This window comes from Dromaius novaehollandiae, chromosome 1 (genome assembly GCF_036370855.1).
Source record: "Dromaius novaehollandiae isolate bDroNov1 chromosome 1, bDroNov1.hap1, whole genome shotgun sequence".
Classification (NCBI taxonomy): domain Eukaryota; kingdom Metazoa; phylum Chordata; class Aves; order Casuariiformes; family Dromaiidae; genus Dromaius; species Dromaius novaehollandiae.
The window spans coordinates 128,818,683-128,837,782 of NC_088098.1; the positions used below are offsets into that span (position 1 = coordinate 128,818,683).

General features: G+C 36.6%; 1 protein-coding gene across 9 annotated transcripts in view; it reads left to right on the plus strand.

The window, feature by feature from the left end:
• DMD (dystrophin) overlaps positions 1 to 19,100 on the plus strand; it is a 1,316,184-nt gene that overhangs the window by 1,181,463 nt on the left and 115,621 nt on the right. For all 9 annotated transcript variants that reach the window (XM_026096811.2, XM_064497835.1, XM_064497804.1 and 6 more), the window contains one exon: positions 12,651 to 12,711. In XM_026096811.2, coding sequence (XP_025952596.2) covers positions 12,651 to 12,711 — 61 coding nt within the window. The remainder of the gene's footprint in view (positions 1 to 12,650; positions 12,712 to 19,100) is intronic.

The following is a 19,100-nucleotide window of genomic DNA, read 5'->3' on the forward strand; positions in this document are numbered from 1 at the left end:
AATAAATTAATAGAAGAACAGCTAGATATTCTGGCTAAGTTCTTCGTGGTGACAATTCATGTTTCTATTATTGTAGAAAGGAAGCAGTGCTACCTATTTATTGTTGGGCCATTTTACTGTAAGAAGGAAACCTGGCAAGGTGAAGCTGAATTAAAACATATAATGGTTGACTATGTGTTTACTTATCTGACTTTTGCTTAATCCACTGAAGATACTTCTGAACCAGCCACCAAACAGCTCTTCATCTACTTTGCTTAACTTTAGCTTAGTTATTGTCTACAAATCAATATTAGTAAAGTATGACTTTTGCTAGGCAGAGATGGATTCTCTTCATCAGAAGAGATTTTTAAAACAACATAACATATAGGTTCTTAGATATGCTCTAATTCAAACAGAAGTTATTTCTGAGTAGTCCTAATGGACTTTCAGGTGGGAAGTTGGCTTAAACTATTATTGTGCTTCTATATACTATTAAATATGTATTTGTTATTCCTCTTTACTTTGAGTTATCTAGATATAATGGCTAGATCAATTTATTTCTGCATTTATTGTATTTGATTCTCATTACTTTGTTGTATTTTATTAAGATTAGGGGTATAAGGTGGAGTTTAACACTAATTTTTTTCTCTAAAGGACATAGAAAACTGCCTGTAGTTTACTTGAAGTAAAATTCACACTATTAAGAGATTTTTTCTGTACTAACTGAAACATGTAAGCCATAAGAGACAAGAGGCATAAATTGAAACAAGGGAGGTGCGGGCTGGAGGTAAGGTGAAACCCCTTCCCCGAGGCCGGCGGGCACTGGTGCCAGCTGCCCCACACAGCCGCGCAGGCTCCATCCCCGAAGGTTTCAGACCCGGCTGGACATGGCCCAGAGCTGCCTCGGCTGCTGGGGCCGACTACGCTCCCAGCAGGAGCTGGGCTGGAGACTTCCTGAGGTCCCCTCTAACCTGAATTATCCTATGATCCTATATGATTTGCAAATGAGCACACTTTGTTTATTGAGGGGCTGGTGAATGAAAAAACAGACGCAAAACTCCATTCCCACATGAGTATAATGTGCATCGTGCAGAATTTGTCTCTGTCAGACTTTTTCCACAAATTTTGATTTATACTAGTTACAAATCAATTTCAGTTGATCTTCATGATAGGAACTTTGACAAATGGGCTTTATTCTATTAACTGGAATCCAGTTTAAGTTTAATGGACTTTAATTTTCTTCAAATTCAAGGACTCATTTTTAATGGAAAAAAAAAGATAGCAATTATTTAAAAAGTCTTGAGAGGAGATTACTGGAGCTGTAGCATCCATGACCCCTTACACACTTGGTTTACCTGTTCCAAATCAGAAATATTCAGCTCCAAGAAGAAATAAAGCCTGCAAGAAAAAAATTTTGGTTTTGCAGGATTTGACCACTTAGAAGAACAGCAAAGGGATCAAAACCACAGTGAAAAGGTTGGCAGAAGGATAGCAATTAAGTATACCTTTATGCAGCTCTGTGTAAAATATAATTGCCAGTGACATTCCTACCCTACCTCCCCCACACCACACTTTTATCAAGGATGTTTTGAAGTACACTGAAAGACAACTTGAAGCACCTTCAAAGCTCCAAGGCAGTGGCTAAATTGAAGCTTCTTAAATGCCATATCTTTTCTATTGTACTTCAATTAGGTAAAGTAAACAGTAAAACTATTTAAGAGATTATATCAGCAGAAGAGAACACAGTCACAGGATAACTCCTGCATGCAGAGAGGCAACCTATCCAGACATTTATCAGAAATGGATGTTACTATTGTTGTATAGCTGCATTCACAGTGGAGTAGAGAACAAACTTTTCTTCAGCTGATACTGCATTGTAGTTTTGGACAGAAGTTGTTTTTAATTGGTAAACCTTTTTTTTTTTGCTGATAAAAGCATCCTGCCCACAGAGTGAGAAGGGCAAAGGGGAAAAATTAGAAGAGTGAAAACCTCGATGGGGTGAACCGCAAATTCAAAACAGTCTGTGTTTGCTGTATTAGCACAATGAAGGCTAGCAATAATTCGACTCTGCATATTCTTTTATGAAAAGATGAGTCTGTGGAAAAACAAGCCTTATTTTTATAATTTCTACTAAGTTTTAGAAATCTCATTGAATTAGCTCTTAGTTGCTGGGAATAATTCATCAGTCCAACATACATGACTGCAAGTCAGATTTGCTAGGATGGAGCATGAGAGTATAGGTGTATGACATGCATACAATATATAAGCAGATGCCTTTTTTTCTTATTTGATATACAGTTGACTTCAGAGAAAACTCCTCAGAGAGAAAAAAAATGAAGTGTAGTGTATGCAGTGAGCAAAATTATATGGCAACTTCAAGAGAACACAGTGACCTGGACTATATTACCACACTGAACACAATGTTATTGTTCTCTGTGCCTATGCTGAGTGCAGCCAGGCATCTTGTGTGACCTTTATGTCCTAGACCCATTCTGCCTTATTACAGAGAAAGTAGATCAATCTAAACGTTGCTCAGTTTTATGATAACCACCTCTTTTAGCCCACCAACAATTAGTGGGACACAGAGATGATATGTTTTTCTGTGTATTAGCCACAGCCAGCAAAGAGTGGAAAACATTCTGGTTGCTTTTCACCACTTGAGGATTACTTTGGGAAAAGGAGCCAGGTCAAAATATGTTGGCTCTGAAAACAGCCAGATTATTGAGAAAAACTGGACATGTGTGCAGTGTATTTGTTTGCCTGTTCTCTCTCTCTCTTACATCTACATGCAAAAGAAAAGCTAAGTAACTAAAGCACTGCAAATATCTATAGTCTGTCCCAAACATCATTGTTCAGTCACTGAAAATTGCCAGTGCATCTTTAAGTCCCATGTTTTGTAAGCATCAAGTTCCAAAAGTGTCAAGTTCCGCAGTATCATATACTATTACTACCCATGAAGTCAGTATCATTCTTTTACATGCTTTCCAAGTAGCACCTCTGCTGCAGCCCTAAACTGATGGCAATATATCTATTGGAGAGGTAGCTCTTCAGCAGACATGCTGCCATAGCCTTTGCTCTCCAGCAGTAGTGTTATTTCTGTATCTGTACATTTGGGGATGAACAAGTCAAACATAAAGATTGCCAATGGGAACAGGGCAGGCCAAATGAAGATGGATTAATGCCTCGTAAATGATCTTTCAGTGCAGCAAAGGCAAATGGAATCCATGTTGGATCAGTCTAGCAGTGGCAACAGCTCGGAAAATAAAGTGAATCATTGTAATTCTGCTCGCCGGATTTATTTTATAAGTTCAGCTCATGAAGTGTTTTGAGCTAAGGAGCTAAAACGCATATCAGATCAATGCGAACTGTAATAAGTAAGGGAAATTCCTTGGATATTTCATATCTTTTCTTATTTATACTCCAGCCACAATCAATCCATCCTCTCAAATTCAGCATCAATTTTTCCCCTACTATCCTTATTTGTTCTTCTTGAAGTGCTAGTGATGATCATCTCCAACTGTTTGTCTACTTTCTTCAATTAAATTTTGTATTTTTAGAGGTGTTCTGCCTTCTCACTTAGTTCTACAAAAAAGTTGGTATCATAGGCCAAGTTTTCTTAAAAAGTAGCAACTGAATTATATTTCTAGGAAGAAATCGCTAGGAAGAAATAACTATATGAGCTGCTAATAGGTGGTAATGGCTTTTATAAGATTGTTATTAATTTGTACATAGAAATTACAGCATCCTCTGTCTGTTTCTACATGGCTGGAACTGAAGCTACTGAAGGCTGGAGCTGAAAGCTGTTGGAAACCTGACACAGAAGAAATGGGGGAGTGAAGTCAGGACCTCATATTTACCATGTTCTGTGCAAGCAGGGAATCAAATGTTAGTCAAATGTCCCTGTCTCTAAAAAGCAATGATAAAGGAGCCAGTATCCACTTGGGTTCCACTTGGTCATCCACCAAGTCTTTGGGTTCCCCCCGGATGTAAAAGACTCCCACTAAAACTGGCCCTTACTTATCTGCTAGCACATGAGCCCTCCTCTCCCCAGGCCTCCCATACATTTGTGCTGGGCTCTTTCACCTCAGCCTGTGATTTTCTGGTCAGTCCTTCATGCTTCCTCAAGTTTATTTCACTCTGCCAGTCTCCACAGTGTGCCATCTTTTCCTCAGTTTATCCCTTGCCACCTTGCCAAGGGCTGAGGCTCTCAGCATTAACAGAAATAGTTGTGAAGATATAGCTTGATAAACGGTATTATGCATGCAAGACATTGTATCATGAACTTATGGAATGAGTTTGTAGTCGGTGGTTTTGCTGTTTAATTAGAATGATCTAAATCAGTGTGTGAAAAAGCTGCAAAATTTCTCCTTTCTATTAAAGAGAAATTGGTAAATATTTAGCAAAGTCATCTAAAAGGTCTGTGATCCTTTCATGGATGTTGGTGCTTAATTTGGAAACGAAATACAATAACTGAAGTGTGAAAAAGAGGACCTGCAATCCCAATTTAAGTGCAAATTTCAGCATAATGCCAAGTCCAGAGTTTTTAGTGACTCCTCTGGAATAGTGATACTTTTCTGAACTCTTTACTTTGATCTCTGATGCTGCTTATTACAAAGAATGGGATTCATTGTGTCTTGTTGGAGGACTCACCTGTATTTTTCAAAATAAGTTTTAACTTCTTTTTGAGATGCAATAATAAGCAGTAGGGTTGATGTCAGATCTTTAATATCATTTGCTCTGTGAACCAGCCTGGCACCCATCCTATTTTTTAATGTTATAGCTCATTCATATGCATCATTTGTGATCACTAAAAAATAGATGGTATTACAATTTTTGAAAACATAGGCAAGCCTTGTATTTTATTGTCCAGTGCCTGTAGGAGACCATCTATTAGCATGTGTAGCGTGCCAATGAGGTGACTCCATGAAATAGTGCTCAGATGTAACTGGCTGTGTCCTACAAGCTTGGCTGGGAGATCACAGGTGCTTGATGCAGCCTGTGATTCACAGGCACTGACTGCTCGGAGAAGTCAGATTTTTGTCAGGGTGAAGAACCTTGGAGAAACATGAAGGACAGAGAGAACTAGGTTCGCTAGTCTAAAAGGACTGCTTTACATCTAGCTAACATTTTGTGACTTGCATTTCAGAAGCTACAAGCTTCTGCTCCCTGCAGGTTGCAAAACACTGGATATATCAATACCAGACTTTAAATCTGTGTCCCTAAATAGCCCATGCTAGGAACTATATTTTAACTGGTGATACCTACAGATGCTTTTAAGTTCCAGGCATCCTAGCAGTAACAGCACTGTCTTCAACATGAAATGAAGCAGGCATAGCAGTTTTCATTCAGAAACAGAACGGATGGAAAGCTGGAGCCAACAGTTTCTGTTACAGGCTTGCAATCAAAGTGCTTGTGCATTTTATGTTAGACAATTGTTCATTAATAATGAAAACCGTGATCATAGAGGCAGATTATGTAACCTAGATCTTTCCTTCTCAGGGCAAGTTGTGAACCCTAGCAGCTCTGAGCTTTGTCTTGAGAAGGAGACCTAGGCTATATAACCTGCTCCTACAATTATGTTTTTTATTTTCAACTAGGGTTCAGAATTCTTTTTTTTCTTCTTTCTGGACGTTATGTGTTCCTTTCTGTATTTTTTCATTGTTTAGGCCATTCTCCTAAGAAATTGGAGGATGGGTCTGAATTCCTTCAAGCTGGGAGAGAAGTACTAATGTCTCCCACTTTCTGTGTGAGTGCTTAGATTATCATGCAAGGCACAAGATCAGTGAAGCCCTGTCTTGCACATGCAGACATGTCTTTGAAAGGCCAAGTCCTTCTAATTAAGATATCTGACTCTAAAAATGACAGGGCTTTAGGTCTCTTAGGACACTTTACCCATCCACCTGGTAGATGATTTTCCAGTGCTAACAGCAACATCTTTCTCTCCCTTTTTTCTCATTGCATACATTAGGTTATTTTATATTGTCTTCCAGATGTCACTTTTGACATAGAGACATCAAAGACTATGTCCATTCATCCCTCTCATTGAAGATGTATGATGTAATATTTTTAGATATCACATCAAATACCTCAAACTGAAAATAGTTATCAGGAAGAAATACAAAGATGGGAAGTAATACAAAGAGAACTCTCTGGAAGCAAAGAAGTGATTTTGTAGCTCTTAAATTTGGTCAGGGTAGCTGGAGCAGGCTGATTGCTAGAAAACTTTTCTTTTTGCTACTTTCATATAAGGGTAAAATGGCTGCATTTGTCTCTGCTCAGAACTTGAGTACTGGCCATTTCTTAGCTCCACAGGGTATAACTTACATGACCCCAAGATTTCTGGAGAGCCAGAGCTCGAGCTGTAGAACTCAGATTTTAAGAGAATCTGAGACTTCTGTGGGTGTAACAATGCATTAAAGCACTATCTGCTGTTTGAAAGCAAAACTGTGCTATTGTATATGGAAGACACTAACGTGCAGCTTCTCGCTAAGAAGGGAAGGAAGTCGCCTGTGTGCTCAGCCTTTAAACAGCCCAGTCCTGGAGTGAGTCACTTTCTTATTATGAATGGCCCTAGGAAGGATCCTTTACTGCTTAAGGGGCGTACACTCCCAGCTCCAGCTTTCTGGAAAGCCCTGCTGAGGGTATCAGCCTGGCTTGTGGGTATTTAGTAGCCGTGCTAGATCTCCCCTGTAACTAATTGTGCTGAGTGCTAAAACATGAGGAGGGACCTTCTTGCCTACTCTGTCATGGAATCACATCCTGATTTCATTGCCTTTATTCTAAACTTTTGATCTTAATGCTGTAAGCCTCTCAAAAATCCGGATGGCAATACTCAGTTCCTGAGGTGGGCAGCTTTCAACTTATCCGCTCAGAACTGGGAATGGCTTTAGATTGCAGTTAAACTACAAACACACTTCTAGTAGTGGAAGATTTTATTCTGTTACAGTTCCAAAACTTTTTAAAGAGCACAAAATAAGTGCTCTTAAAGAAGGAAAAAGAACATTGTTAAAGCACCAGCAGCACAAAACTTGACTTCAGAGGTCTTGCCATTATTACTATCACGGTGAATTTGTAATTGCATTTGGCAACAATTTAAGCTGAAGACTTTTAGAATGGGTAAATCATATATAAAATTAAAGTGTCTTGAATCCATTTCTTTCTTGTTTACAGTATCAGCCTTCTTTAAAATTCTTACCATTGTTCTACCATGACTATAGCTACACTTTTGGTAGGAATAGGCTTGCCTGACTGCTAGAAGTTGGCATATTTTGAGAATCTTTTTATTCTTGTTTTGGGGATAAAATTAATAAAACTTAATTTTTAGTATGTCAAAAGTATGTCATCAGGTCTTCTCATCACCAGCCCTTATCTTGTGGACTTTATATTTTCTATTATATTTCTTTGTCAGAAGATCACAGAGAGTCTCTCCATAAACTGACTGATATATTTGATTCACTATGAAATAGAATTTGTGCAAGTGCAGTTTTATAGCTGTTTCTTCCTCCTCCCTGCACTTTTGTTCTAAGTGACTCTTTCCACTATAATACGTTGGAATTCACATTTCTGAATAAAATGATAAAGCCAGTTTTCAAAGAATGAAGGATGTTCTCCCCATGCTTTCAGCTGCAAACACTCACCTTTTTCATGAAATCAGTAGCTGGGGTTTATGAAAAATGGTCTCCAGTAAAAAATACCTTAAGATGGTAACTAAAGATAATTCATTCTAAAATATCTCTGTCTCTTGCTTTGTTGCTTTTCATTTGTCACCACTTTAAAAATATTATATAATATTTATTTTAAAGCAGGGTTTGAGGGGGTTTTCTTTTTTTTTTTTAAGGAAAACTGCTGCCTTGTTCTTGACAGCAGCCTAATTAGTTTCCGTATTTTATTTTTGAATGGTAAATAATCCTATATTCCGCAATAATTTGCATGCAGTCATATGATATTTTTACTCTTAAATGAGTATAAGAGTCATAAGATAGGTTATTGCTTAGTGTATGTGTCCTGCCTACAGTACTACGTTGCTAAGAAAAAATTTGCCTTGTATTTTTGATAAGCTTTTTGAAGTAATGTTTGACTTGTGATTCCTATAAAAAAAAAAAAAAAACTCATTTTTTACACTGCCAAGTTTGGCTGTAAAGCATTTAACCCTATGCTCATGTTGTCACCAAACGTAACTTATGTTCAGTTTAAAACATTCCTTTTGTTCTCAAATTCCAGGGTTATGGTACAATAAGGATATTCTGTATATATTAGAATTTATCCTGTTATCCTTGGCTCTGTAGGACATGAAGATTTATTTATCTTATCAAAGATTTATTTTTCTAATTATCTTATTATTTTTGCAGAAAATTGCATCCAATTTGATGAGATGAAAGTCGGTTTTAGAGATTTTATTTTTAAGAGCTTAAGAGTACAACAGATGCTGTTAACAACATGAAGTACCAGTAACTTGGGTTATGCAGATCAATACAGACTATATCATTTTGCTGTATTTCATGCAGTATTTCTTTTTTTAAACCAATGGATGCTTGCATATTTTTGCCATTTTACAGTATTGTGACATTTAAGAAAATGAACATTAGATGGATTTTATATTTTGTGTTACAAGTGGCATTTGGAAACTTCCAAAAACACTGGTCATGATTTATAATGATGTGAGGAGTGCATAATTTAGGTTGTATTGTATAATGTTCACCTTAGGTTATGGATAAGAAATGCTAAGCTGACTGTAAAGACTCCAGCAGAAAAATGCAGAATGGAAAGGTCTACTTTATAATTCTTTTATAGTGACCTTCATTTGTATTGTCCCTCATCACATGCTGAACCTTTTCATAACTAATAATCGCATCTTCAGAGTGAATAGAAGTGTTATATTCAATATTTGTCTGCATGTATGTTATAATGACAGAGAGTACTGCTAGCCTGGCAGAGAAAGAGTGGGTATAAGAAAGGTATAAGAGAAGTAGTGGATATAAGAGTTGCGGAGTTGAAGCTGAAAAGTAGCTGTCCATGTCTGAAGTGCCTGGGAATCCATCCATATGTGCAGCCTTGCAAGACAGAGCTTGGAGAAGAATAGATCCCATGCTGTGCAGTTCTTATAAAAGACAGGTTTTGACTGATGTTTGACTTGTAACTTTTAAATTGTGCAGTCACGATTTTCTGACATCAGTTGCTCAGAGTGCAGCATTAGACCTCAGTGCTACCCAACACAATCTGATTGTTCTTCAGTCTCACTTAGTACAAGAATAAGTGCACATAATTTAGAAAACCTCTCTCTGCACATCTGGAAAAATTTGTATTTTACAGATGCATACTGCCATTTGTTGTAAAGGATCGCGAAGAAATTCATAGATTATGCATATCCTGCTATTGTGCCACTGTCATGCAGGCATACCTACTGGAGATGGCATCCTGCCAGCATGTAACATGAACTGATTCTGGAGGGGAAATAGTGATTTAGGATATTGTCTCACGAGGAGAAGCATAAGCTCTTTAAAGTCTATGGAGAACAGGAGTTTCTCATTTGTAATGGTCCCGTCTGAGAAAACTTGGGATAGTATTCAATATATCTTTTTTGAAAGCATAAGGTACCCTATACACATGTTAACTTCTGAGTTTAGGGAGTCAAAGTCTTTCCAGACCCAAAGATTAGCTCATCATTCTGTCATCGCTATCTGCTTTTATCGAAAGTCACCGATTCCATACTTTGCTGCAGAGAAAATAATTGGTTTGAAAACAAATTGAAGAACTATGAAGAAATAAACAAATTCCTAGCCATATGTTTGCATAAAGATACTAATGATGATAATGCCAGGTAGAGAAATGAGAGGTCAGACAGAGTTCCTAGGCTGAATCAGTGAAATATTAACATTATTAAAATACGAAAATAAGTAAGTACCTTACTGAGTTATGGCTACAGTGGCCAACAAGAAGGTAGTACAGGTCTTGAGTGTGAACATATAAATCAGCTCAGCTTCAACTCTTGCAAGGATGAAACACACGTATAATAAATGTAAAAAATGATTAAAGCTGAAAATGTACACTGGTGCCATTGTATGGTGACTGGAGGTTGTTCTGGATTTTTAAATAGGGACCACTGACAGTAACTTTTAACTGTGGACATAGTAAGTTGACTCTTTCGATAGTTTACTGTTAGTAAACATACATGTATTTGTCATTACATTTGTAGTGCTAGAATGAAATATTTATCAGATTATTTTTCAATATCAACACAGATAAAATTAGACCATCATCCTATTTAATATTCTATTCAGAGCCCTGCATAGATTCAAATACTGCTGAAGTTCAGAGAGCCAGCCTGCTACTGTTTCATTATGCACTGCGAAAATAAATAAGGTTGCAGGCTCACCATGATGAACCATGTTCACTAAAGTTGAACAACAGGCAAAGCAAATTTCAGATGTTAGCACACCACAGAAAAAAATAAAACTCCAAAATTAAGTAACCATTAAAATTTATAGCAATGCAAACAGAGTGTAGGGAAATTTAAATTCACTCCTAAAATGCCCCATATTTTGTTGTAGTTTTTAATTTCAGTAGACAACATTGCAAGTAGCTGAGTGTATGATAATGGATTCTTATGCTGTGCAAGCTAGAGCAATAAAGCACTTTTAAATTACACTTTGCAAATAGGAAAACGTCTGCTTCTTGAGTGCTGTAGCACACAGGGATACTACAGTGTCATATAAAAAATGTCTTTGCCCGAAAGACTCCTTTGATGGTCTACTCAAATGGTCTTAGCAGGAATTAAAGATATATGTCCATTACCTGCACTAGCTTTGTAATGGGTAGTAAACCTCTGGTAACCAGAGATAAGAAACAGCTGTTCTCAGCTTTTGGACTTCAGCCAGAAATGAAATGATCATTCTTTTCGCATAGCTGTAAAAAGTACCGCATATTTTGTCAACTCAAATTTATGCAAGGCTAGAATCATCCAGGAAAGCAAAAAGTGTATTATAGACAGCTTCACAACAATCTCTTGAAGGAACACTAAATCCAATTATGCAGAACATCACAGAACTGTGTGTTATTTCTAAAGCACTTAGTTCTCATGAAAGTAAAGTATTTCTTCCTCTTTTAATATATCAAGAGCACTATTGTATGTAAGATTCTGCGATAGTAAGTTATGACTGCAGAGCTGTTACCCAGATTAGTTCAGGAGCAAAGGAAAAAAATATGCCTTCCGAAAAATATGCAACAACCTATTCTATTCTTTAGTTTTTTAATTAAAAAACCTTAAAGTGTAAGAACTGTAGTTTGATGGTATTCTCATTAGGAATATTAATGATTGTTTGGGAGAGAGAGATGGAAGAAGGTCTGTTTTTAGTTAATACTGAGAGATATTTTATTTTAGAAAAATTTAACTTAGTGTAATCCTATTGAAATCAATCCTTAGATAATACCGGTTCCTAGGGGTAAGGAACCTTGTCGTTGCTATTGAGTAGGTTTTTCAAAAATATTTGATGAACCGCATATTAGCACACAGCTTAATATTATTTAATAACAGCATATAAAGAAATCACTGAGCCACTGATAGTGTAAAATGAAATTGTAACCTGTATCTAACTCCTTGGCTTCAGTTTCCTGTCCCCTTTTAGACCACGGAAAATATTGAATCAGTCATCAAAATCACATTCCTTAAGTCTAGGTAAAAATTATTTTCCATTGCGAACAGCAGGGGTCATTAAAAAGAAGGGTTACACTGGATGAAGCAAACAGTCATTTTTTTCCAGCTTCCTCTTCCAATATAAAGAAATGACTATATTAAAGAAAAAAAATTCTTCATCCTGTTGTCCTTGAAAGATAACAAACTCTAAATAAAAACTTAGTTTTCTGATTATGGCCTGGATTATAAGATAGCTCTCTCTCTGATAAATTCACAGTATTCGAAATTGTTTTGCCTACAACAGTTTTTATATAAAACTTTGTTACAAAAGATTTTCAATATATTGTAAGTTAATGTTGACATTTAACACTGCGATAGTCAAGAGTGAGTAGTGTCAAAGCCTCTCTATTTTAATGTCTTTTTGTGATCACACTGATATTTTCTCCATGATCTGCTGTTACTGGAAATCAATAAAACAATTCATATTGGTGGAAATAAAAATGAAATTTTCTCTATTTGGAACAAATAAGCAAGAGAATAAACAACAATCTGGGCTGGCATCTCATTTTATAGCTTCACTCAAAATGTAAACAAGAGTGTAATTTCATTTTTGGAAGGATGAAAAAAGCTGTTCAAACAAGGGAAGAAATTGAAGAAAACCCAGTCAAACACATTAGCAGGAGGAACCCTATAAAAGAACACACTGGAAAGATAGGTTGCTTGTTCTGCTTCTTATCTGTCTTTCAAGTTTAGTAGTCGAGGAGTTTTTTGCATTTATCTTTGCAGCTGAATAAGTTCAGTTTCACTCAGATTAGGACAGAAATTTCAGAACAGCAGGTTAATCCTTCCTGCCTTCACGGGCAACTGAGCAAACAGGCTTGTATCAGTGTGGCTGAGTGTAAAATTGTAATTCCAGAGATTAATGTTGTCTCTCCTGTTTGCTTTGAAGTTGACCTCCATGTTTCTCTTCTAGGTATACTTGTACATATGGATGTATGTGTGCAGTTATTTATTCATTTGTTTGTTTGTTTATTGTTAACAGCTTCTGTCCAAGGCCCCTGGGAGAGGGCGATCTCACCAAACAAAGTGCCGTACTATATCAAGTGAGTATCAATAGTAATTCATTCTGGTTATTTACAGTTGTAATTAAAGTGGATGGTTGGTAATTTTCTTAGGTTGTCTGGACTTACTCCTGTGTTGTCTAAATGGGAAGAACAAAAGGAGTGAAATGTGTAATTAATGTCACAGAAGAAAAGTGTGCTAGGTCATTTAAAAGCACGGCAGGATGCACTGATTTGCGAGAAAGTTGGTTGGTTTTATGGCACTGCAGCAGTCACCTGCAAACTGAAGTAAAGCTTTGGGGTATCTGGATTTTAGGAGTATGTATGGCAGGTTTTGCAAAATGGAAAACGTTCAGAGTTTTCTTAAACTCCATGATGTTTAAAAACGGAGACATGTTGCAGCTGTGAATGTGATGTGCTGTTGTTTTGACCTCGCAATGCACGTCCTTTATACAGAGAGTTCCTGTAGCGAGTGCACGTAGCAAAATCTGTTTCTGAGGAACAACAAGGGACAAATTAATCCCTATAGACTATAAGTTCCTTTAGACTTTGCTTCCCAAAGTAAACTAGTTTGTTTTAAGAGAGATGTATGCTTAATAAATGAGAGGAAATTAAAAAAAAAAAAACAACCTTGGACACACCTGCTTCTAGTGTCCTAAACAGACCCACCACATAGTAACAGAGAATGGAGTTTTAATACATTTTTCCCTCTTGCTGTAGATCTTTATTTGCAACATGTGCCATGAATTATTTATACATAACTTCCTGGAGAAATAGGTGATGCAATACCTGTGATAAAGATTGTAGTGCAAATAACTGAAACGCAAGAGTCTTTTAATAGACATATTCACACGATTGCTCTTTTTATATTCCCAGTACACTTTGTAAACTCAACCAGCGGCACTCAAGCCATGTGGTTGCAGTGGCAATTCAGATGCAATTTTCGCAGCTTAGTGGAACTGCTACAGCAGCTTCGGAACGGACAATTTATTCAACATGAAGAAAACTAGCAGTCTGTAGTACAATACAGTGCTATAGTCACACCTGGTTTAAGTTGCTTTACCGTTGCCTTAAATTTGTAATTTTTCCAATTTTTGTATTTGGCTATGAATAATGAAACTGCCATAAGGAAGCTGGAAGGCTCTTTCAGGGAGGAGGAGAGAGGGAAATCTGTGGAGGAGGCAAATGACCAAAAGCAACTTGAGGCTCTGGTATGTGAGAAACAGTTTATGGTACTACTACTAAGGGAAAGACACCTCCTTTTCTCTTTCCCATGACATGGCTTGCCATTATGGGTGGGAGAAACCTTGGCAATTCTCAGTATAGGCAAAAGCTCCATTTCATGCCATGCATTCCACTTCAGTCTTTGCTATTTGCATCCGTCAGCAGTAGGTAAGTCGACCCATCATTCTAAAATGATGGGGAGTGCTCTTGCTTCTTCCTTATTAGTTTTTGGTGTCAACTTTGCATTTCATCTTTTGTTCCAGGCCATTTGCAGTTTCAAAGAAATGCATTTGTTTTATTCTGTTCCCTTAGAAAATATCCTAATAGCCATAAGGAGTTGTAACAGTACTATTTTAATTAATAATTAAAGTTTAAATTCAGTTACATGTTTTATACAAAAGCTTGCTGTCTTTGAGATGTAAAAGAAATATTTAAAGTTTTTCTGAATCTTAGTAATTTTTTACATCTAGTCCTATCTCCAGCTTTCTTCAGTCATTTTTCTTTTCCTTCATTCTAATCACTCATTTCATATGAACACACAACTGAATTGTTTGTTTTCCATACCATTTCAGTTTTAAAACATACCATATTTTCATTGTTCTTTGAACTATTACTCTTCTATAAATCGCTAATTCTCTAAAAGAGCTGCCATGAAGACTGAGCAGCTACAGATAGCATTCTCTTAATGTGTGTATAATTTTCCTTGCTATCATCAATGTAGAATATTGGTGCTAGCCTCCTGTGTTAACCAGATTTGCCACACAGTTTATTGTTTTTCATTTTATCTGGTTTTCTTGTGATGTTTAAGTTTTTTATCTCATCATTTTCACATTTGCAATGAAACAGCATTTCATAAGCCCATAAATTAGGCAGTACTTAGTACTAAATCTGCCACAGCAGTATTTACTTACTACTAGGTAACTTCAAGCCTTTCGATTTTCCTGGTTAATATTTCATTTTTATACAGCTGATTAATCTGTAGCAACTAGTTGCCTCTAAAGCCTGTATTTCAACAATTCCTTCTTGAAGTTATTCATGCCAGCATTTTTTTCAGATTATATTGGTGCAGGCGTCATTGCCACTGAAAAAATAATTATCAGCAATGTACAACCTGTTTCAACTGCTTTTCCGCGTCTCTGCCATTTTGTAGTTTCTTGGCCTACTGTCAGCCTCATGAAAATTGCAGTGTAATGGCTTTGCACCAGCTGCTGCATTCGGGTAGGATTTATCCTACCTTTTTATGTGGTTAGTTCCTTATGGAAATGACAAGCTAGGCCAACAGTTCAGGCTCACCTACTCACTTCCCCGATGAATTGAGAAATCATATTTTTGTGTTGCAGGATATCAGAAGTGTCTTGGCTTCCAAAGTAGCAAGTGGACGTTCCTGTCTGCCTGCTGAACACTTGCCCAGTGTACAAGGTGCTATTGAGGGAAAAGAAAAAAACCTCTCTTTTGCCTCTCAATTAAAACATGTAAAATTGTGCAAAAACACATTCTGTCCAACCCTTTTCTTTTTGATCTTTCTTTTCCTCTCAGTATATTCTTTGTGTCTAATAAAAGATTAAAAGGTTTCATTAGATTAAAAAGGGAGAGGGAAAATGAAAAATAGTTTTCGATTTAATCAGTCCTGTTCTTTGAGGCCCTGATCTTTGAGGCCTTTTTGAGTGTGGTCTGGAAAATGGGAACACAGAAGCAGGCAAAGATACGTCTATATTCTTTACTACTGTTTTAAGTATTCATTTAAATTTCTTAATTTTTTAGGAAACAACAGGCAATTACTGTACGTAAGAAATCTGAAAGCAAATGAAAAAAAAGCAAAGCACAAAGACAACTGAATACATATCAAAAGAACACAGATAAAAATGTCTTAAATTCTAAAAAAGACAGATAATGAAGTAGAAGGCCATAGATTTTAACACTGTAATTTTGGTTTAAATTACATCTTTGCAGAACTCAAGTAAAGAGCTTGTATGCAAGAAAAATACAGCCCCTGTGAGAAAAGTGATCTCATGCATACACATGCACACGCACATGTGCATGCACACACAGACACACACACAGAAACACTCTGTTCCTTAAATCACACAGACAGGGAAGCTGCTCCAAAGCAGTTACAGCAAAATCAAATGATTCATGTGGATTTTGCAGCCCCAGAAGAAGCATTCGGTCATCCTGCACAGACCCATTTCCTCTTCTCTGAGCATCCTCCTGGGGCACAAGCGGACATTAAGCAGCTCTACTCTGAATCAGGTTTGCATATGTCTTGTGTATGGGCTTATCCTGTGCTCAGCAAAGAGCCGGCCTATTACACAGTGCTAAGAGATCCCTCTTGCCTTGGAGTAAAAGGAGGAGTTGGACTGAAGTCTGCAACACGCTTTCTCTAAAAAAAAAAACAAACAAAAAGCAGTAGTCATGATCTGGCATACATTGTTGAAATTTAGTCGTTATGATTTTTATATTTGTATTAGCCTTTGACATCATCCTTCCTCTGTATAACCAACTTGCCAGTTAATAGCTTCTGTCTTCTTACCCTCTTGCCATGCCCATTCTTTCAAAGGATATAAAACGCTTTTGCAAGAATACAATAGTCTTTCATCTCAGTACTTCTCACACAGGAAGCCTTCCAAGTTATTTCCCAGCCAAGCTTATTTTCTTATCCAGATTATAGCAGTTCAGTGAACTTTGTCCTGTGGAGGACACAGCTGAATTCTCAGGAGCATCAATCTGACTCCTTGAGAAGATCCATACGAGAGCATCCGTATAAATTAGCTCTGTGGTGAGCTAACAGTGAGGAATATCCATCTCTGCTTTTTAACTCTCTTCCACATTATAGTTTCCTATAAGAGTACTTCACTTACATTGAATCTGTCAGCTTCTGAGACACATTTTTGTTGGTTTTAGATTTTGCAGTCTTTCCATACTTCTCACTGGAGGAAGAACAGGCCAGTTTCTGTAAACATACATCTTTGTGTCTTAATTTTTAATCTCACTTTTAATTGTTGCTTAGCCATGCACAATTTCAGCTCAGAAAAAGCTAAGAGTCTAGAGTTTTCATTGTAAAAGAAAACAGATTAAAGCCATGATTCTTTTACTATTTTTCAGCTTCAGGAAGGGTAAATGAATCTATATCTGAATTAAATTCTACTAGAGATAAATAAAGCAAGGAGTCACTGTTCTGGTAAAATCACTTGGGTTAATTGTTTCTTCTGCAGAATGCAGATAAGTAAGAGACTCAAAAGCAAGTAGGAAATATCTGTCAGAGCAGAGAGAGACATGGAGAACCATAAATAAATAATGTATGATTATGTGTATGTAGTGAGTGAAGCTGTGAGCAAGCTATGCAAACCATGTATATGGCTGACAGCTAACCTATCTACCAAGTACCAAAAAAGTAATATTTTGACTTCTTAAAAACATAGCTATTATGATCTTTTCTGCTCTTTCAATTTTGAACTCTCCATACAGAAACTGTAACTGTTCTTGTGGAAAGAAAAAATATAATACTGCCTTTAAGAGATGCAAATTATCATGCTGTCTAGCTTAAAAAACTAAATTAAATACCTGATATTTTCTAGAGGTTTGTCCCAGTGCAAAGTTTTTCTCTATTATTTGTGCGACTGTGAAGTATTGGTTACCAAAACTTGTTACAAAAATTTGAACTCCAAGTGTAAATAAGTGAGAAATCTCGAGCCTTTAACTGCCTTTCAAACAGAAATGGAGGTTAAAAGCAGATGTGTTCTCGCTGACTGAGCAGGAGCACTCCGGGAAGATACCGTGGTTCTGCTGTGAGTTACCATCTGTCAGCAGGGGGTTACTGCCCTCACATGGGAAGTAACTGGAGGAGATTTAATTTGTTTTGAAATGAATTATAAGTACTCCACAGTAATTTTATCTTTTTTTGTGTGTGTGGTATGTTTTATCGAGTTGGTGCAGAAGTTGGGGGCAAGGGCTGTAGCCTGTAGCAGCAGGGGCAATAACTGGCTGAAACCCCTTGCTTTCATCCTCGCTGCTTTTTCCGTAGCGGTAGGTAAGGTTGTGTTTATTTTAGAAGACAGAAGGCAAGTTTCTTCATGCGCTTGTGGAACACTTCACCTTGGTCCTCTTCTCAATGGTCTTGATATCATACTTAAGTGGATGATATATTTTTTAAGATTGGCCATGAATCTTATTCAGTATAAAATTTCATGGAGAGTATGCAGTGTTTAGCATTACAGGGAAGTTAGAAATAATGCAGGGATAATTTATGTACAGTTCAAATCCTGAAAAGTGCTATGTAAGTGATGTTATTACTATTTAGGCAGGTATTTGACTTTCCTGGCTTGTTGGCTTAGTTTAATAATGAGCTGCATAAGAGAATTTTAGATGGAATCTAGTTTTCCTATTTTCTTAATTAAAAGGAAAGTACCAACATTTTAAATGCATTAAATCCAGCTACTCCTTGTATTCCATGTCTGGGGTTAAGAGAGTAATTTTCATAGACAGTAATATAAAAAGTAAATTTCTGATACTGTACAAGGAGCTCATTTATTTATAGATTACTAGACTATATTTACATAATCTTAAATATTTCACTTTTTGCTGTAGCTGAAATTGTTATATTTATTGTAAACTGAATGTGATTTTCACCTGATTTTAACTTTTTACTTTGTTTTGCCTTTTTCTATTTTACTTCAGTTGTTAAATACAGTTTGACTGTGTTACATATCATCAAAAATAAAAAAATTAACATAGCTAATATATTCTTAATGAAATGGACTGATATATATACAATATGGTCCTATTTTATATAGTACTTGTCAGATCTTCCATAAAATAGTAGATTTTATAGCTGCTCCTGACACCTAAAGAAATATTGTCATATACTTCAAGCCCATGTTTTAAACATTTTTTGCTTAATGAGCAGGATTCAAAAATAGGAATTAAGTTTGATTTCCACTGGAATGCTTTGAACTTGAAAAGATGAGACAAGGGGAAAAAAATAGAAATCTTTGCATGTTGGACTTTTCTTTTTTTAAAGATCAATTACATACTTAATTTAGATGACAGACAAAGAGAAGAGAGCTTCTGACAACTGCGCAATGAAATCTTCATGGAAATGGGAAACAATATCTCACATTTTTGTGTATTCTTGTTATATCAAGAAGTCTCATAATTCCTGTGTTTCCTCAGAAGACTGGGGACAAAACAGCAATATCTGTCACTTGCCA